This window comes from Cryptomeria japonica, chromosome 9 (assembly GCF_030272615.1).
Source record: "Cryptomeria japonica chromosome 9, Sugi_1.0, whole genome shotgun sequence".
Lineage (NCBI taxonomy): Eukaryota > Viridiplantae > Streptophyta > Pinopsida > Cupressales > Cupressaceae > Cryptomeria > Cryptomeria japonica.
Window position 1 is genome coordinate 633,002,543 of NC_081413.1, and position 22,418 is coordinate 633,024,960.

The 22,418-nt window shown below is 37.8% G+C and overlaps 1 protein-coding gene across 9 annotated transcripts in view; it reads right to left on the reverse strand.

The window, feature by feature from the left end:
* Nucleotides 1–1,841: 1,841 nt before the first annotated feature.
* Nucleotides 1,842–22,418, reverse strand: part of LOC131078102 (uncharacterized) — a 181,196-nt gene continuing 160,619 nt past the window's right edge. For 8 of the 9 annotated variants that reach the window (XM_058015765.2, XM_058015763.2, XM_059211619.1 and 5 more), the window contains one exon: nucleotides 1,842–3,211. In XM_058015765.2, the coding sequence (XP_057871748.2) occupies nucleotides 2,234–3,211 (978 nt within the window). In that variant the 3' untranslated portion in view covers nucleotides 1,842–2,233. The remainder of the gene's footprint in view (nucleotides 3,212–22,418) is intronic. The other variant, XM_058015762.2, reaches the window with a different exon arrangement.

Here is a 22,418-nt window from a genome sequence, read left to right on the forward strand (position 1 = left end):
GAATGTTAATTGAACCCAATATTTTTATGATATATCTAATAATCTAAAAATAAAACTTGTCAAGTAATGGTCTATTAATGATGCATAAGTCTTAATGATTATATCAACTAATATTTCTAGCCCTATCCCATCTCAACTTTTGCAATTTCGCAACATTTATCATTGCTATGTTGAGCAGCTAAACTAAATGTTGAGCAGATAAATTTTCTTGACAAGTAGTCAATCTTTTAGGAAAAAAAAAAACAAAAAAAAACTCAAAAGAACAATGCCAATACACACATTTACATTCAAATTTGCTAATGATTTACTTGGTGGCTACTAACTAGTCTTCCAACGTTTTAATCTATTGTTAGCCTAGGGTATTGAGATAAATCAGTGTGTAAGACATGTTTATATCATACAAGCAAAGTGATAGGAGATGCATCAAGTCCCCTAAGATGTATATCTAATATACCTTTGGAATAGAAGGTGTACAAAAATGCCTCCAATGACCAAAGAAATTGGGTCGGGGCTCCCATTCTGGATGCGAGTATCTCCTATATTCATTAACAAAAAAATTAAACCCAAAACAATAGTGGAAACACTCGGCTATAGTGAGAAAACCAACAAATTCAAGTGAAAAATAGACTACACCAAATAGGCGAGTGAAAATGTTGAACAATGAAAATTGAAGGCAAGTGACAAATTGTATAACCAGCAATAAGGATGTCCATGCAATAGTAGTAACAATGACATGTTACCCTCAATAAAGTTTAGTGTCCTAGTACTTCATCTGTTAGACTATAGACTTTGACTGTTAATTTTTCAAATATATAATTTTTATTTATAAAAATAAATTTTATTGAGTATTATTATTTAGAATTGAGAATTTTACTGTTTTGATTTTTGAGTTTCAATCATTTTTAACCTAGTAAAAACCTTTTTAAAACTTTAGATTTAGATTTTAACTTAATTTTTTTGGATAAATATAAATTTTAAATCAATAACTAAAAATAATTATGATGTAAATTTACAAGTTGAGGTCAAGTGGTTAAAACTTCGAAATTTTTTTGTGGAGACAAGTTCAAAACCATATGACTCATGGTTTGGCTGCTTAATTTCTTAGTTGTTCACAAAGAGCTAGGTATTTTTATCACTCGGCTCGTATACTTGTTTGAGATTATATTTATAGGCTATCAGAAATATATATTTAAAAATAATAATAATAATTCATATTATTTATTTTATTCAGCATAAATATTAATTATTATATTTTATAGTAAATAGCAAAAAAATTGAAAATTAACATTTTACTAAGCTAGTATTTTTATTTTATCATTATGTATTAATATTTTAGTTTTTTTTTTTTTTTTTAAATATGTAAATTTCTTTTACTTCTTACCACTACTTGTACTGTCCCATTTTTCAAAAAGTAGCATAGCAGCACACTACCACTACTAGTACCCATCCCCATCTCCCATCCCAGTACTGCTACTTATCTCCTTGCAACTATGGATATATGCGATGAGGAATTTCAGACATTTATGGCTATTCTCACAAAAAATGTACAAAGAGTTAAAATGCATATTAATGTTGAGGCTTATTCGCTCAAAACAGTCATGCATATATGTCAAATAAATGAAAACGAATCTAAAAACCATGAATCATGTTAAGTGCTTTGCAAAATTAACATTTGCTTATTGACAAACAGCAACGCTTTTGAAAGACATTAAACAAAAGCTATAACATTGTCACGATTCTTAACATACTTTCCTTTCAATAATGTAATCCAATTTGCAGAAAGAATGTATGCATATTAACAAACAGCAAAGGATTCAATGATACTACACAGTAGCAATGAGTTAGTTACAACTTTTAGCATCTTTTCGTTTCTACTGTTTTCTTAAAACACCTGAACAATAAAATTCCATAATCTAAACTTCTATTAACAATCTGGTCTGCAATCTGCAGAAATGTGATGCATATTATTGTTGTTTAATGAGAAACTTCGAGGATATATTCATTTAAATTAAATTCAGAAAAATAAACTCTTGAATCCTGAGCATGTACAAAGTTCCTGACTATTTCTTAGGAATGATACTACAATCCTAAGATCGGGCAGCCCACTTAAGTGAGACTGCAAATACAACAATTGTGAATGTATTAAATCCACACAGGCAGGAAGATATTTGTATCAAGCTACATTATCTAGTTACATTACTGCAGTTTCAAGATGTCTATTGATTTGCAGCATTTATTGCCGAGAAATTGGTGGAGCAGTTGGCAAGGGTGGCTGATTGTAGAAATTAATGTCAGCTGGTTGAAATGATTGGTAAGGATTAGGAGGTATCGAGTAATGTGGTGTTCCTGGGGGAGGCAGTCCAAGCATTGGATACCCAGGTAATGGTGGTGGTCGTCGTATGCCACCCCCTCCATACCCATAAGGCATTCCCATCATACTACCTACACCTTCCATGTACTGCATTGGTGGTGGAGGTGGAGGCTGAGGTTGAGGTTGATGTTGAGGTTGAAGAGGAGACATTTGATGAGACATTGAAGAAGAATCTTGAGTTGGCAAAGGAGATGATACCTGATGATGTCCTTTTGAAGGAGATGTCTGGTGCTGAATATTCATTGACTGATGCTGCAAGTTGGAAGGAGACGCTTGATGCTGCAAGGGAGACACTTGCTGTGATGCAGGAGTAACCTGTAATCTCATTGAATTACTCTGAGGCAGAGCAGGGGAAGGATGAACCATGTAAGGCAAGCTGTCTTCTGAATTAGAATGTTGCTGTTCAGTTTTTGGCCTTTTCTCTGGAGGATAATCTGTTGGAAGTCCAACTGGAGCAGCACTTGTTCTCAAACCACTGCTCATAGAAGCAGCTTCTGATGCAAGAGATGATAACACATAGGAAAGCATTTGTGCAGATGAGGTTGAAGCTGCCAATTTTGCTGCAACAGCAGCCGCAGCCTTTTTATGGTCTTCATCAATTTGTGCTACATTCTCTGCAAAGGGAGATATGGTCTGCATTGGAACACCAGGGGCTACTTGTACTTTATCTCCTCTCAATTGATTTTCATGAAGGAGACTTGAAGACATATCAGAAAACATATTGTTATCAGCAAAACTCTGCCGGGACAGCAACTGTCCCATGTTCTTATTGTTCATCATTTGCTGGCATATACTACCTGCCTGCTCTGATTGACACTGTGCAACCTGAAAATACATAAGCTGAATTGAGCTCAAATTGACGTGTCACCCTAAAAAGAGAAATATGTACTAGTATGACATTAAACTATGCAATACAAACAAATGACCAGATATCGATATTGCCCTCGGCAAGACCCATAGGGAACCTGCAATAACCGTAAACCATGTATACATGCAGATGTACATGCAAGAAATGATTCATCCAGGACAATCTGCCTCATTATCAATCAAATCTATCAAAATAGAATAATCTGATAAAATGTTCATTATAGAACATCAAATGTCTTTTCCATGTAAATATGATCCAGGAATTTTTTCTTGAAGCTTTTTCCTTAATGGTGATATTTAAGACCACAAATTTATCTGTTTATGAAAGGAAAAGCTTTTCCATTAGTGAAACTAATGGCTTGGATAGCTGTACATTCATTCTTCAAAAGCCATACAGATTATCCAAGGATGGAAAAAAAAATTAAATGATGAGGTTAGGTTAGTCATTTGACAATATCAACATCCTACAATTGTGAAGCGTTTACATTTTGTATGAGTTGCACGTAGAATATAATAGGCCTAACGAGATGGGATAAAACATCATAACTTACTAATAATAAAATAATTATCATGCAGTCAAACCAGATGCCTTATATTGTTATGTATATTATGTCTTTGATGCTAAAAGATGTAACTTTGTATGGTGTACTGACTTTTTCATATAAGTTATACTTTATATTTAAGCAATTTTATACTTGTAGCCATCTTATTTGCTAACATAATTCTCCCTCAATCTAACCAAATCTAAGTTGCCCTTTAGGGTTCAGATAAGGCGGTACATATTAGAAATAAGCAACAAGCATAAACAAATAACACAATATAATATTAAAAAATATTGCAATATTACAAAGAGGTTCATCTCTTGATATAGAATTTGGGAGATGTAACCAAATATATATTAACATTACACTTGTCCAAGATTCTAAACACTAACAATAGCAGTACTAACACACCACAAAGAAACTGCAGTGACATTGTCACAGATAAGCCTTATATTCTAGAACCTCTCTTAAGGCTTACTATACTAAAAGCAGAAACATAATAACACAATCACTAAAAACTAAAAACCTCAAACCAAACAAAACCATACATTTTTCAGATGCTTTTCTTTGCAAATAGTTCTTGGAGCAAATAGAACTCCATCAAGCTAGCTCATAACTCTCAAAACAGTGTAGCTCTCGAGCTGAATTATTGGGTTCTTGAATTCCACCTCCCCAAACTCCCAAATTATGAATCTCCTCAATCATTGGACAACCATCCACGTTGAACTACATCCACAATGCTCCATCAAGTTGTCTCATGATTCTCATGAGGATATAATTTCCAAAATCCACAGACTTCTGGACTAGCTAGACAACCATTCATGTTGAGCTTCATCTACACTAGATCTCTTCCTATCTTCAAATTGTGGAATTCCTAATATACATATTCTTGATTAGTGAACAATTCTCACTACTAATATTCAAAAAATCTTTAACACTGGCTTTATTAATTTCATTTCGTTCTTCTTAGAACTTTCCCTTAAGAAGATCATTGGCTTGAGTTCTATAGTTCAATGCTATGTGACCTAGTTTCTAGCAGTAATAACATTCAATCTCCCTTTTGCATTTATCCAATCTTGTGCACTTATTTCTTGTGTAATACCATATCAAGTTGAAGATCATCTTTTGTATCTCCAGCAATTTTTCTCTTTTCTTCATCTAAGAAAGCTGAAATCATATCTTTGAAAATTTTTTTACATTGATAGTCGTTTACAAACATTCTCCTCATATGACATCAACATGAAACCAATACAAGCTCCTGTGAGCTCAACAATGAGACTAATACCAGCCCCTTTCAAGCAACGACACTAGAAACCACTTATGGAAGACCAAGAGTCACAACTTATTGAGAAACCACCTCCACACTAAAAGCCAACTATGAAAGACCAAGAGTCACAAAACAGAATTCCATATTAGAAGTCCCTTTGGGATTTGAACTTGGGTCTCTACAATGACAACTCAATGCTTTAACCAATTGAGCTCAACCCCTTGGACATATCTTTGAAAGTTTGAGAAGGTAGCAGACCAAAAATAAGGATGGTACTATTGAGTTTAGAAGATAAATTATTCAAACCAATGGTTTTCACATCAGCTGCTATAGCATTGACTTCTAGTAGTTGTCAAACAAGAGATCCAAGATTTCTTATGTTGCTAGGCATAACTACTTTTGAAAAGTTGAAGCTTTAAAGAAAATTATGCATTAAATAATTTTGCTCCAAAACTTATTCAGATTATCCAAGATTTCCTTGCATGATTTTTCCATATCTACATGTTGTAACTCAAAATAGAAGAGAACAAGACCAATGATGGCTTTGAATTTATCATCTCTCTTTTGCCAACCGATAATTCATCATTTCTCATTCCCATTTACTATTCCTCACAAACTTTTTTTCAATAATTGCATTTAATTTTTACTTTTGAAGGTGTGGACATTGATGCCAAAATATTTACTATTTGCTCTTATAAAAATAAAATATAACTCAAAAATTGATCGTTCTACTCAACAACCTGTTGACGTGGCTAAAATCGTATTGCTACAACTATATCCGGCCAACGCAGAATAGAATTATTTTAATGAGTATTCTATCCTCTCTTGTATAAGGGATCCCTAATGCTGTTTTAATTGATCAACGGGGACGACCTCAAAGTTCCAACTATCAGTTCATGACTGCAGGATAACTCAATTGTTTGATGTGTTTAGCTGGAAACACAAAGGGGACTTACGTGGTTAGAAAAAATCAGTTTTGGTTGTACAGGTTCCCTAGGACTCTACAGTCTCGACTTCATCAAATTTCTCTTTAATATGATGTTGTTTTGGACTTCAACTTTCTAATGAAAAAAAAGGGGAAAAGAGGTATAAAGCAGCTAATTAGTCTATCTAAGACAACATATTCAGGAAAATAGACTAAAACCTTCAAAAAACCAGATTTAACTTCACCAGCTAATAAAACACAATTTTGTAAAATCTGATGCAATCTTCAAGGAGAGTTAGATTTTCATGCTACTAAACATAAAATGTAGAACTTTTACATCTATCCATCTGATATATAACAACTGAACTAAGCATATAAGTGGGTTCAGATTAACCATGTTGGGGGAATGCCAATCAGTCAATCCTTAATGGAATGAACTCCAAGGTTTCTGTCAAATACTAACCTGAAAATAGTATCTCGAAACAAAATACTTGACATGAAAATTAAATAATGAAGGAGACCATGCACTCACATCACAGCTTTAACTTCCATTAAATCTACATAAAATTCGCCAAGGTTTCAGCAACAATCTTAGAACTTCTTACAAAAAGAGGGAAAAACAATCCCTTACATAGATTTCCAAAATTAGATGAATGGCCCAAATTTAATCTTACACGTGGCCCGGATTCATCCTCGTGGTCATGGCTGGCCATACCTATTAATAAGGAACAAATATCTCCTTACCAACTATTAACTAACTAATAACTACCCAACATAAAGTTGTCCCCCAAAAAGTGCAGTTGTACAGAGTTCAAAATCTGCAATGACTTTGGGTAGTTGGAAAGAAATAACTACTTTGGAAAAGTGCATTTGGAATTTGGAAAGAAACAACCATTTCTAGAAAAGCATTTTTGAGAATCCCAAAGTAGATTCTCTCGCCAAAAAGTCACTTTCTATATCCAAAAAGTCCCCCAAGATATCCTGGTTCGCTGCGCCCTCCATCCGAACATGCTCTAGGACCTTTATGCACACAACCCTCACCAGATCGAGGGGAGGCATAGGCGGGTATATTATCCATTAAGCAGTGTCCTTGCAGCGATTATCCACTTCCTCGACCACATGGGTCCAATCAGCTCTTTCGGTCCCATACTCTACCATGGTTGTCTGAAATTTGTCGGCGTGTGCTAAATCATTAACAATGTACGCACCTTCCTTCTTTAACTGGCCCTCCCAGAGGAGTTTGAATTCACTCGGATCCATGTCCAAACTCCAATTGTCAATTAGAATCTTTAAGAGTTTTGTTGAGTTCTACTTAATATGGAGTAGAGCTGCCTCGTTACTTTCCCAGTCATCATTGAGGTTGTTTAAGACATCATTCTTCACTAATGCAGCTCGAAACCAATCTTCAAAAATACTAAGACCATAAGGCTCGAAGATTTGTTGGGCATTTGGAATTTTCGGGCAGTCCAGAATAAGGATCTCATGATCAGAAGCAACTTGCCAATTATCTCTCGTTTCCTTCCAATGTCGTCCCTTAGGGATTTGACCCTTTGGAAGATTTCCCCTGCATCCTGCTAATATTCAACTAAGTGACTAATCATTGTGCCCCCCATTATTGTGATCTTCTATATCCACTCCTTAGCTGCCTTTGTGATGTATCGGGCACTCTCGAACTCAATTGTAGTCTTCTGCACCAATGCAAATGGAGGAATATGGGATACAGTAACATGTTGTAGTGGTTTCAATAAATGATCTATGTACCCCTCAGCCTGCTCGGCCCGAGCTCAATATGCATCTCGTTCAACAGTCATCTCATCCGGCTGCCTTAGCATGTTCTGAACAAAGTCCTTGAACTCTTCTCTCTCATGTTCCTTGGTCGGCTTCCCTAGGGGGGTAGATGTAATGCTATAATGGACCAATGCGACCTGATCTACTGGTTTGTCTATGGGTGGAGCAGCAATATGAATCGTCTGATTCCTCTGCTCATCCTTGGTGATTCTGGAGTAAGTTCGTGGCTTCTTCTTTCCTTTGGCCTATGCTTCTCCTATCTGAGAGAATATGTCCTCTAGGTTAACGGACGTCTTGACAACTACTTTTTGTTGTGCCCGGGCTATCAACTAGTCATGAGGGATGGTTTGTCCTGATGTAACCACCAACCAGCTCCCCACCTTGTCCTCTAGATATCTTAGCGGACTCGCTGCCCATCTGTGGCTGATCGGATGTAGAAGGTGGGTTTGGTGTTGTATCTGGTCCATTACTCATAGTTGAGTTTTCTCCCACTTCAATGAGCAACTGATGTGTAGCTTCTAATCGTGGCTGCTCCTTAGTTCTACTAGGTTCTTGGGTTCTATCTTCCTCCTTTTCTCCCTCAACTGTGGTGTTATCCATGTTGTCACCTTCCTCCTGCTGCACCTCATGTTTGTTCCCCTGTGTGAGCTATTGTCTATCAGTCCCTTGCTCTGGCATAATTTCTCCAATCTTCAACCTGGTTTTCAAGTCCCTCCAAGCTAATGATCTGTGTCTCTGTTTCTTGCTCACTTTGCATCTGTGAATCATTTGCTTCCGATGCAATTGAATCATTCTGTGAAAGTGGGGTTGCTAGGTGATCAAGCTCGACTACATCATCATCCGAACTGGGATCCTTGGATGAGGTAGTAACTTCTAGCCTCCCAATTGGCATCTTCTCCCTTCTTGTTCTCTTTGATGTCCTGGATCCCCTGCTAGCCTTTGCCTTCTTTCTTTTCAACTTCTTGTAGAACACTAGATGTCACTGAGAGGGGAGGGGGGAATCGGTGATATCCAATCTTTTCCCTTTTATCCTATGTGTGTATACCAGTTAACAGATCTAACATAAAACAGACATGTCGATTAGATGGGAGGATAACACAAGTGCCATCACACATAAAAGGGTACCAACCCCTGATTTTAAGGCACCAACCCAAGGAGCACCGAGCTTCAACTCAATGATTACAAAATCATTTTTTAATACAAAAGTTATCTTCTTATTACAAAAGAACTTTGTAACTCTCATGTATATCTCTCCATCGGTTCTCCTCTCTACAGATCTATGTTGGTTCTCTATTCACCTTCTCTCTGTTGTACCCTTGTTGGTTCAGTCTCTTTTTCTTCTCCGTCGATTCTCCAACCTATCTATCACATTGTTGCTGGCCACCACTGATCTACTTTTCTCAATCAGTTGTCTGCTATCTAATTGTTGTCGATTCTCAGATAACCTTCTCTGCAATCTTTTGTGAGTCTTCTCTGTCGGTTTAGTCACCACCGGTATACTCATCTATCAGACTCAATGGCAAGATACCAATTGCCTCACTCTTGCCAGTTGAACTCTTCAACACAATTCTCACTCACACACTAGGTCTCTTCTCTGATTTGCGTTGAGCACTTGACTCATTTTCTCTCACATGCAGCAGCCCAAACAATGTCTTTGGCTCGCACTCTTATAGCCAGATTTTCCCGCCTAAACGTGAGTTTGAACAATGACACGCTAGGGTTTCCGCCATGCACTGAATCTGCATCCGATTTGATCTTTGATCATCGTGACATATCATATCCAATCTAATATCATGTCCTTGATTGATGTTCAGCACTCAATCAATGGGTATCGCCCATCTGTTTACCTTGCGAACCACGTCTTCTCTCTTTTTATCATTTGTAGCATGATTTTCGGCCTTTTGTCTGATCGATCACGTGCGTGATGTGGTTTCCTTCTTCCTCTTTGATCTGCAAGATTAGTCTGTACTGGATCTCTGTTGTTTCCTTCATCTCGAGCCGCAATCCTCTGCCTTCATTCCTTGAGCTTCGTAGTCGTCATAAATGTTGGACCAGTCGCCAACGACATCACCGACTCACCACACCGACCTGGGCATGCATGCCACTTCACTTTTACGTGGCCCCTTTGTCGGCATCCACCTCTGCTAGGTCGGTTATGTCGGTTTGGATAGGATCACCAACCCACCACACAACCGAGTTCATCTACCGGTTCACAGACTCTGTCGGTTATATCCTAGCTGGTCTGCCTTCAACCTTGCATTTTGCTTCTCTTTCGGTGGAGCACCCAAATCGGTCAACACACCTGCCAACTTAACTCATGCACATCTTCATTAGATGGGAGCCTTCTGCATCTGCACTTTGTCAGCATTACCGATGGACATACTTACTGGTAAACACCTTGATAACAATGCATCTGCTCAAACTTGCCTCCTTCATCAATATATCGGTTTTGCTATTAACATGTTTGTCAAAGTGACAACCATATCCTTCAATCTCTGTACTGGCAACTCATCATTGTCTACATAGCTGAGTTGGTGCTTATCTTTGATCTCATGCACCTAAGGCAACTTAGTGTTTCATCAGTTCATCTGGTGTGAGCCTTCAAACACTTGCCTTTAACTCTTTTCTCTTATCTCCAAGAACTATGATGCATTTCTTGCATAAAAGGAGATAAGCTCCACTTACAGGTGGGAGTGGATCCTTGTCATTTGCATCTTGCATTGCACCAACGTGGCTTCCCTGTTTGAGCATGCCTTTGCACATGTGATCCGGTTTGGCACATTCACTATCAGTCATCTCTTCATTTGGTGACTGCATCTTTATCCGATGGGAGTCCTGTTGTTTCTCATCCACACAACATATCGGTGGCTTGCACAAAACTTCTCCTCCGATGTTGATGTGATTTTGGTAACATTCCCCCTCTTCATCACAATCAATAGCCCAACATACTTGTCCTCTTACAGATGGCATCATTTACCGGTTGTTATATCATGTCGGTCTCATGTCCATATCTTCAGCACATGTCAAACACTAACTTGTGTACCAGTGAAGCTGACATCAAAGACATCACATCCTCTATGTACCAATGACAGTAGTGCACATACATCTCCCATACCAGTTGCCATCCTACGCTGGTTAACATCAATGACAACACAATGCCAACACTTCTTCCCTTGGCGCACTTGACGCTCCTTCGTCCTCTGAAGATTGGGAATCAAGATTGCCCATAAGATTATAGGTGAGTTGGGTCCCTTCATGAGTTAGCCTTTCTATCTGTTGGGATAGCCAATTGTCTGTATATCTTCTAGGGCCTTCCATGATAGCCTCCAAGTCTGTGATTGGGTCCTGGGCCCAGCTAATGGCTGGTGGGAGGTCTTTAACAACTTCATAATCAACTACCTGATCCGAGACATGGCAGTACTCGAAATCTCTCATTTGCTGAACTCTAACCTTGAGTATTCTAGGCAGCGGACCTCAAAGCCATCTAGGCAGTTAGCCCAGTAGTCCTCTATGGATGCCTTAGCTCTGTAAAGCCTACCATAAGCCTTCTTTCCTAACCCAGCGGGGTCGAATTATCTCCTGGGGAGATGCTCTTGCAAGCAATATGTTGCCAATTCATCAAAGGATTCCTCGGCTTGCACAGTGTTTTTGAAATACACATCTCGCTTGCCTATGACCATTGGGAATGTGAACCCCGAATGCCTTTTCTCCCTGAGTATGCTCCTTGTTGGGTGCGCCTGTCTTGTAACCTCCATGAGGACCATTCTATCTGATGGATAAAGGGGAAGCCGGTATGGTGTGCCCTTAAAGCCTGAGATTCTGATGTAGGAGAAGCGAGGGAACTGAATGAACCACGCCTCGTACTTCTGTATCAATGTGGTAGCTTGTTGTGAATGCCTTATGTGTAATCCCCCCTGCATCATCCTAACCATGTGCATTGTGAATGCATCATTCACGCGCTCATACTAACCAACTGCATGGGCAATGTTGTTCTTTTCTCTCTGAGCTATGTTATAATAATGCAACTAGGGGTAGCAGTCATACACCTTTACCTGATTCGGCCCATTCCCAATCTCACCCCTTTTGATCAACCCTAGCAGATACTGATACCTAGCGAACATATAGACTAAGTAAGAGGTCATGGTGAAGTATTTATTCTCCTGAAGCTCCACTAGCTGCGTGTGAATGTTGTTGCTGATGATCTGAGCCTAGTCAAACTTAGCCTTTCCATTAAAGACCTGCTCGGTGAAATAGAACATATAATCCTCACACAGGTTAGACTGGAGGAGCCCCATAACTCAGCTGAGCAACGTGACCATGTCCCCGTACTCATCATTAACTCACTTTTGTAGGTCCTTTTGACGATCCTAGTGCTTGGGGGTCTTCTTACTTTAAACCATTCTTCATTTATTAATATTTTGCACTTATTGGGATCCTCATCAACAACGAGCTGAGCCTCATCAATGTTCACCGCGGTGGCGCGTTCAGGCAGCGGGATGTCAAATGCTTCTCTGGTGGCCTCAAGTGTGAAGTCGACCATTACCATTCTCTCTACCACCACCATTCTTGTTTCCGGCTGATAGTGCCTTGCGGCCTGAACCACAAGCTCATAATTTTGTACTGTCGGTGGGAAACCAGCAGCCTGTGCAATGCCACTTTCTAACATCTGCCTGGGTTTGCCATATGCATTTAGAGCATACACTTTGTCTCTGAAGTCTTGAATGTTTATATGCCTAAGGTTTGTATCCCCAACATTATCCCACTCACTTTGGACCTTCGACTCTTTGATTACCCCCCCCCCCCCTGATACTGATATTTCATTTTTTCCAACTTGCAAGGAATGTCGGCTCTGGAGGTTTGTGATGTTCTTGGTGCACTAGGTGCCTTTGAAGACTCTGCCAACTAATTAGGCATTTATCCTACAAACCCGGACATTGATTATGAGACAATTTTTAATGCGAAAACATGGGTTAGCAGTGCTAGAAGACAGCATTAGCATAAAAAATTGTTAAACAACCAAACAATTTAGAACTTGAAAGCATACTAAAAACGGGCTATTTAAACAATTCAAATTTGTGCGTTCTAAACGGAATATGGACACTGAAGATTAGATGGTTTTAAATTTTGGGTAGTTGATTCGAGCTGATTTTGAAAAGAATTGCTCCTGACTGCCGATGTTCCGAAAAAGATGCTACAATTCATCGGTTTGCACAAATAAGCATTTTAAACTCTAAATTTTGTTTCGCGCTTAATGTTTCAAAGATGATCATGCTTAGAATTTTGCGGAAACATGATCCTATGTGTTTTGTAATTTCGGGCCAGAATTCCTAAATTTTATCCAAGTTTGAAATTTCGGCTAGAAGGCCGAATTTGATAATTGAATGCTGATGTTCACTTGGTTTGCAATCTTTAAAGTTTTCTTAAGTTATATTTTCACAGTCTCTCACATTCACATTTATACCCTGACCCTAGGTTAACAAACATGATCATTTGCGCAGATCTTAAACTACTTGGAGGGGAAATTCGAACTTACCTAGAGATTAGCATTTTGAAAAGATGAGCTTATTGCAAATGCTGATGAAAGCCTTGCACTTTGGAAAGGTCTGCAATTTCACCTTGATAGAATAAAATGAGAGGATGATCTCCCCTTTTGAATTATAAATTTCTTCTCTCCCTACGTGATTTTCTTTGCTCAACTCCTAGATGTCTCTCCTTAGCAAAGGAAATCGGGTGATTGAAGGCACAGATGAGCGATTTAAACCTTGCTATGCATTTCAGGTTTTCAGGCCGAAATGTGCGATTTTGAAGATGTGACTTAAACTTTGAATGCACTTTACTTTCTTGGTGAATTTCGACTTACTAGAAATTGGTGGGAAATTGTAAACTCCTTGCAAATTCTACAAGACGATCGAACCCTGACCTCGCTTCCTTGATCCAACATGGAGTTCGGCTCACTTGTGATGGGCGTGCATTTTAAAAAGATAAGCTTTAATAGGTGATTTAAATATTTGTGCTTTTGGCGAACTTCGGCTTACTGGGTGAAATTGCATGATTTGGAAATTTTAGCATAGTTTCTTCAAGATTCGGCTTCTAAGTTGATTTTAAGAGAGTTGTTCAATAATTTTCAGGCAAATGATTCATTTGGGGCGATACTTTGGATTTGCTCTATGATTTTTGGCTTACAAGACAATTTGAGATCTTTTGATTAGTTGTTCTCCTAGCACGACTTGGATGAGAAGAGATGCGATTTTGATTTTTTTTCTTTTTGTTTTCGGCTTAAATGGGGATTTTGTGAGGTTATGACCTGTTGATCATTTTCGGCATTTGACCCATTTTGGCAAACTAAGAACCTTTTTCAGCCTTTTGGGCCCTTTTGCAAGTTTTAGGATATCGCGCAATTTTAGTTTGTAACTTTTGACGCTTTTTGGCCTAAATGGGCCTTTTGCACAAATTTGAACTTCCCTTCCTTTCGGCCTGAAAGCCGATTTTACGATTTTTAATTTTCATTAGTTTTTCAGCTCTTTAGGTCGATTTGCAAGATTTGGAATTCTTTGTTCATTTTCACTTATTAAGCCGATTTGAGAGCTTATTGGAGTTTTCGGCTTTGAAGGCTATTTTGTGAGTTTCTCTTTTTCCGATATTTCCGGCCTAGAAGCCGATCTCGAAAACCTTCTAAACGTTTTTCTCTTTTCGGCTCATTAGCCGATTTTGAAAACTTTGACGATTTTCGGCCTATAAGACCTTTTTGCGAGTTTTGTCTCACATTTCGGCCTAGAAAGCCAATTTGTGAGCTTTTCTAATTTCGGCTTAGGAGGCCGATTTGCAAGTTTGTGTTGATTTTCGGCCTATGAGGCCTTTTTGCATTTCGTTGGTGGTTTTCGTATTTCGGCCTAAAAGGGCGATTTGCAAACTCTGTCTCACATTTCAGCCTTGGAGGCCGGTTTGTGAGCTTTTGATTTTGTCATTTTGGCCTTCGGCCGATTTTGCAAGTCTAAGGCGTTTTTGTTGGTCTTCGGACTTCTGAGTCCCTTTGAGCGACCTTGGTTCATTTTGGCTCTCCAAACCGATTCATGTAAATCTGAACCTTTTCTTCATTTCAAAATCTCAGCCTATTGAGTTAAAAGGTGAAATCCTTTGATTTGCCTTAGGCATTAAAGCTTCAGGCTACAAACTTGCTCATGAGCAATTTTGACTAGACAATATTTGTGATTTCACCTCAGGTTCTTCATTCAACTTTCCTTTGCGAACAGAATCACGATCAACTTTCAAGGTGTGAATTCTCCAGGACTTAGGATGTATCATCCTCTCAACGCTCAAACTCCTAACTATTGCATCTCCTCTCTGTGAATTTACCAAAATATCCTACTCGAGATCTCAGCGAGGACAAGATGAGAAAGAGGGGGACCATGTCGACGACAGGGAGTGTGTGCAAGGCACAACACAACCCTCTTATAAATTTCCTAAAGAACTGAAAATTTGAAATGCAGTCTCCTACCAAACATTTATGCTATTGCTCATCAACCCTAGCAATGTGAGAGCTTTCATGATTTTATTCTTGACTAACCACAATTGCAAAACAATTCTATGCAAAATTCAGCAAGTGAAAAACAACCAATCTCGTTTACATGTTTGCAAACTTTCAACTAGATTCAAGTTTTGAGACCCATTGATAATGATTAACCTTACATTCAACCAGCAAAAGTTTTCTCTATAATATTGCCACACATTTTCGGACTTGAAAAAAATAAAAATTGCCAGCAAAACGAAAAAAAATTGTGGCATTGTGCAATTGAAATTTTAGCAATTTCTACCTATAATGTGATAACCACAGTTCAAAGACTATGCCAGTACTCTGCAACACTCACCAAACTCCTAAGTCGACTAGACCCCCATGCTGATTTTGGCTAAGTCTTCGAGAGTATTCAACTAAGCCTGGCTCCAAGACTCGCAAGTCTTAGGTTCGAACATGCGAGTGTTGAGCTCGGACTCTTCTAGCGCCTGAACATGACAAACATAGTGACTGAAGTTTCAAATTTTGAGAGTTTTTGGATCATATGACATGTGTAATGTCTAGATTATGACATAATGATAGTCAAAATAGACTTTTTATGTCCTATAAAAGTATTGACTTCTTTTTTATGCGTCATTATGAGGTGGTTTTTTTGCTGAGTCTAGAGTCCAAGTCAAAATTTTGGGTTATCAAGTCGAGTTCTAGTGACAATGTCATACAAATGTTGCACAATTATTCTTGACCAGTTTGTGCCCTCTCCTTACATTCTTTCAACTATTGCTCCTGCATAACACAATATAATAGTTATTTCCTTACAATTCTATGGAAGGCCCGCCTTACAATTCTATGAGACGCATTAATTCACTAATTAATTTGTCGGGTATAGTTATTCTAGATTAATTGGCCTACTAAAGTAAGTTACCCCCCTGTATGACTTGGGAACTCTGGAACTTTCCCTAGATGTTCAACGAACTTCAAGGAATCTCCCAACCATCCTTGATACTTCCAAATATCCCAAATGGAAGGAAAATGAAAAACTCAAGAGGTGTTATAAATTTATATGCCACAAACCTTAACCCTATTAGTCTATGGGATCCACCTAGACCCTAAACACTCACAATAACTTATAAATAGGCATCTAACTTGTAAGCCTCAACTCAAATCACTCTTTAAGTTTCAAAATTAGTAAGGACTTGATGTTGCCAAGAAAAAATGATAAAATTGTTAAGAAGACATATGCCCCTAAACCCTCACAAGAGGCACTACCCATCATCTCTACTGGGGGTTTTGCCCATAGACCCCTACCAAGGGCATTGCCCCTCAACTCCCAAACCTCCACTTGCCATTGTCAATGCAATCAATGCAGTTTTATTAATGTTTAGTAGTTTAAACTTTGCCTAATATGCCAAAGTTGTATTTTTAATGTTATAGATTTTTTTATAACTAATTTTTTAAGTACTATATGTATTTACACTACCTCCCTATCATCATCCCCATACTATCCCCAAACTCAATACCTTAGTCCCTTTGTCCCCAAAACCCGTTTCTACATCCCCTATCAAGAAACTCTATGGAATATAGGATAATAGCAACACTATCACACCACAAGTCACTACGAAGATTTTATTACAAGGGTAAGCCTTATGGTCAAGTGCATTGATATGGCAAAAAGAATTGGCATTATCATTGTTTTGGATATGTTTGTAAAAGAGAAACAAAATCACAAATATATCCATAGTTGTTGTCTAGACCAAAAATTAAGTTCATAATACCATATAGCATACTTATTTTAAACAAAACCATAATAAAAATTAGATATACTATCTGTCATGATAGACATTCATTGTTCAATTAGTGTCATACGGGTTTTCCTAAAAATCATCATGTAGGTAGATTAGAAGAACCATGAACAATGTCACTGGCACTCATACTAAAAATATGTTGGTCATCCAACTCCTTAAAAAAATTGTTGGGCAATATAAGCATCCTAGTAAAGAATGCTCTAGCTCTACATCCTTGTAGTCATTTGATTTGTATAAAATAAGATGCAAGTTGGAATACATGTAAAGTTTAAACTAACTCCATTGCCTTTTTCTATGTATATTGGTTGTGCTTTACTAAGTGGTGTTAAATTTTGATCAGTTTTAGCAAGCAGGTAATTTTCATTTTTTATGAGGACTTAGATCACAATCTGATATCAGTGGATACTATGTGAATATATGAAATCCAAACCATAAGGAGCAGATGTAAATTCTATCTGTTGAATGTATATTCGAATTTGCTGAGTGACTATATAGGTTTGTATTGCTGTGTATAACTATATACCGATCTGCTATGTGTTCTTCAATATGCCAAGTTTATGTGTCTACAAATTCTCTGAATAATATGATCTGCCTGCTGTATATTATTCACGTCCTTTTTCTATTCCTATATGCACTTTCTAAGGCACATAATACTTATATAAACACCTGATGGCTTTATTCAGAATGTCATGACTCTAGACTAAACCCGATGGCTATCACTAACCTTAATCGGTTGCAAACCGATTCATAAACACAATCGGAATCATACACAAACCGATAACAAATACAATCGGTCATGTAATATAATTATAATAGCAAATCAGTAAGTACAGATTCAATCATAGTTGATTGGCTAATTAATCTGTAAATTGAATACAAGAATAAAATAAAAAAATCAAATGAATTGAATACACAAATGTCTAAGGCCGATGGGCCAATTAGACATTTGGGTTAGCTAGGTTGGTCAGAGGAATCCGAACGTAGCTATAATATCATCAACACTCCCTCTTAGCTAGGGAGGAGTCCTCCTTAACCTCTATAAGTCAGATCATCTCATCGTGATGACTAACACAATGATCACACTCGTGTATGAAAGAAGCTTATCCCCTCATCGTGATATTAACCATCATGGCTGCACCCATGGATGGTGTAAGAATAGATATCACCTCATTGTGATATCAAGCATCATGACTCATCCATAGATATCACCTCACGTGATATCAACCATTATGGCATATCCATAGATATCACCTCACGTGATATCCACCATTATGGTTTATCCATAGATATCACCTCATGTGATATCAACCATTATGGCATATCCATAGATATCACCTCACGTGATATCCACCATTATGGTTTATCCATAGATATCACCGCACGTGATATCAACCATTATTGTAAGATCGTCACCTCACAATAATGGTGAGATGTACAAGTGTTCATCATTGTGAAATTGTCACCTCGTAATGATATTCACCATGGCTCATCCAGAGGGTAAACACACAAGTACTAGAAAATCATCACGGACTCTCTCACGTGATGTTGTCATGGCGTCACACATGACATCCACCATGAACCATATCAGAGGGTGTAGATAAGGGCTTTCACCTTAAGTCTCTCTCAAAGAGAAATGCATTAACAAGAGTTTACACTTTAAACATCTCACAAAGAGAAGAATACATTAGTATAAAAATATAAACGAATCAATGATGTTGAGACTCAATCTCAGCTAGGGCTTAATTCTCCACAATACCAAGCTTACCTCGAAAGTACACAACTTTATTTTGGAGAGAGGTTTGGTAAGAGTGTTTGACGTCTGCTCATCAATACTAATGTTTCTTAACTTAATAGCATTCCTTTCCGTCATGTCTCTAACATAGTGATACTTGATCTTCATATGCTTTGACCTATCATGAAATACAAGGTTGGAGTTTGCATCACTCTTGGTGTATTCCAAGCTCACCAAGTATCCATCTATCCAGGAATATCATGACCAAGGAGTCAGCATAAAAGCCTTCCAGCCTACATACATGGGACTCCATCCCATGAATCATAGTCCTATGACTGATCACTGGAGAAACCATCTCGACATGGTCCACTCCCTCTAAACCAATATGACCAAGATCCTCGAATATCAACCGAAGCACATCTTCTTAGCTGCTCCCTTTGTCACGGAAGCATACCCTGCTTACATGGTCCCAATCATGGAAGATATCTTGCTCCAGAAGGCTCTCATCATCTGGTATGATCTACATAAGGCTGAAAGTGCTAGATCCAAGACCACCTTGGACCTACTGTCATAAGATCGAGCCCTAAAACATCATGAGAATTGGAAAAAAAATCACCTTGCAATACGCTCCCTCTCACTGAGAGAACCTTCTTGTCTCAACTTCGCTTTGTAACCCTAGATGCTATCATCACCTGCACAAATGCCTTGATAGTTTTCCCAAGTGGACTGTTGCACTTTTGCAAGTAAATATTTGTTTTATAAAAAATGGAAATGCAAAATCTCATAATCTTCACTAAAGTCCCCTACATATTCCTCTTGAATTTCAATCTCTTCATCACAAATAGAATTACAAAACTCTATAGCCTGAAGAGCAACAGACTGTGATTCTAAAGATGTCCTCTTTCAAATCAAAATCTCTTCAAGTGCTTTGATGAGTCATGGAGTAAGGCTTGAGGAGGAAGAGTGCAAAGTCTATAGAGACATCCATCACAAACTCCAATGACTTGAGTTGTCTTGATGTTTGATTCCTTGGGCCATGCAAGGACTTTGCCATCTATGAATGCAATTCGATGTCCTTTGTCTTCCAAGGCTGATATGGAGACAAGATTTCGGTCAATTCCTAGAACGAATAGTACATCATTCAATTTCAAGGAAATGCCTGACTTTGAGTGAAAAGAGGAGGTCCCAACTCCTTTTAAGGAGTAACTAGTGTCATCTCCAATGATCACTTCTTCATTTGAATTTCTCTCCACCAAATAATTTAGGTGTCCTCTAAATTTGATAATATAGCGAGATTCACCACTATCAATTATCCAAGTATTGTGTTTGGTAGGCACATTGCTTGAAAGGGCTCAATAGAATATGAATCCATCTGAATCCTTTTGTGGAAGAGTCTCACCAACATCCGCAATGGAAGCTTGAGGCATAGTCCTGGTTGGACATTTCATTGCGTAGTGACCATATTTGTCACATCTAAAGCATTGGATTTCTGAAATATCCTTCCTTCTTTTGAATGTAGGAGCACCATTGGATTCCTTATCTTTCTTCCTTTTGAAATGTCCTTTCTTACCTTTCTTCTTTGAGGAGTGTGAGGCAAGAACATGAATATCTTCATTTGTGGAGCTTTGGCCAATGCCTCTTGTAACCAATCTTGGCTTATCCCTTAAATAAATGACTCCCATGATGAAGGGAGACCATTAAGAGCCAACATGGTTAATTCTTTGTTATCAATAGTGTGTCCAATGGTAGAGACTTGATCTCTCAATTCGGTAATCCTCATGAAGTAAGACATGATGGATTCTTCTTTTGTCATCTTGATGTGGTTTAGTTGTTGTTTCAATGCGAGAGCTCGACTCGTGTTGTTAATCTCATACATCTCCTCTAATGTCTTGAACATGTCACATGCCTTCGTCAACTTGGAGATAATTGGCACAATGTTATCTTTCACAGAGTCAACCAACATTTTCATTGCTTTGTTATTCTTTCTCCTCCATTGAAGCTTCTCATCCTCTTCTTTTGGTTCCGGTACCGCTTCCTTCACAAATTCGTCTAATTCGTTTTCCCCCAAGGCAAGCATAACTCTAAACTTCCAAGAGACGAAGTTTGATGCACCATCAAGGCGGTCTTCAACTCTAAGTCCGTTCACCATCTTGACATTGATAGATGTAATCGAAATTGAAGGCAATAATGGAGGATAACCCTGCTTCTATGAATCTGATCTGATCTTTCCTTAAGCCTGTTCTGATACCATGTTAAATTTTGATCAGTTTTTGCAAGCAGGTAATTTTCAATTTTTATAAGTACTTAGATCACAATCTGATATCAATGGATACTATGTGAGTATATGAAATCCTAACCATAAGGAGCAGATGCAAATTCGATTTATTGAATGTATATTCGAATTTGCTGAGTGACTATATAGGTTCGTATTGCTGGGTATATACCAATCTGCTATGTGTTCTTCAATATGCCAAGTTTATGTGTCTACGAATTCTCTGAATAATATGATCTGTCTGCTGTATATTATTCACATCCTTTTTCAATTCCTATATGCACTTTCTAAGGAAGATGCATAATATTTATATACACACCCAATGGCTTTCTTCAGAAAGTTGCGACTCTAGACAAAACCCGATGGCTATCACTAACCTTAATCGGTTGCAAACCGATTCATAAACACAATTGGAATCATACACAAACCGATAACAAATACAATCGATCATGTAATATAATTATAATAGCAAATTGGTAAGTACGGATTCAATCATAGTTGATTGGATAATTAACCTATAAATACAAGAATAAAAAAAAACATCAAATGAATTGAATACACAAATGTCTAAGGCCGATAGGCCAATTAGACATTTGGGTTAGCTAGGTCGGTCAGAGGAATCCAACCGTAGCTATAATATCATCAACAAGTGGAGGAAGGAGTATGTACTCAAATTCAACTCAAAAGAAGATGAACTAGCAACCTGTAGAGGCAAAGTTAAAAATTAAGAGATAAATTATAAATGAAACTTCAAATTGGCAACAACTTTATTTCAAAATTAGAAAGAAATTCAAAGTTAGCATAGTTTAGATAAAAAAATAAAAAATTTACAACAAAACATTTATCACAAAAAGTTGTAGGTTGGAGTGCTTGGCAATGGTGCTACCATCAACAATAAATCCTTCTTATACTTGTCACAATGACCAGAAATAATTTGATCATTGGAAAGTACAAACTTAGCAAGCTCATTCGTGACTACATCCTCCAGATAAAGACCAAATAGTAATCTATCAACTTACCCTACACACCTTCACATCTCTATATGGTAAAGCATACCTTGGTGAATAAAGGATCATGATTATGTAATTATTTTGGATTCAAAGAAAAAGGCCAAGAAAATGCACTCGGGTGGTCATTTCATTCCATTGCTCAACAAGAATCATTTGCACCTATTTGAAGAAAGTTTCACGGTCTTGCTCTTTCCTCGTTCATAATGGTATCCATCTTCTTAATCATTGAGTCAATACAATCTTATATCTCTGCCAAACACGACTTATCCAAGTAATTATAACAAATTGTTTACTACTCTATCTAATAAAATAAATACATGAATTAATAATAG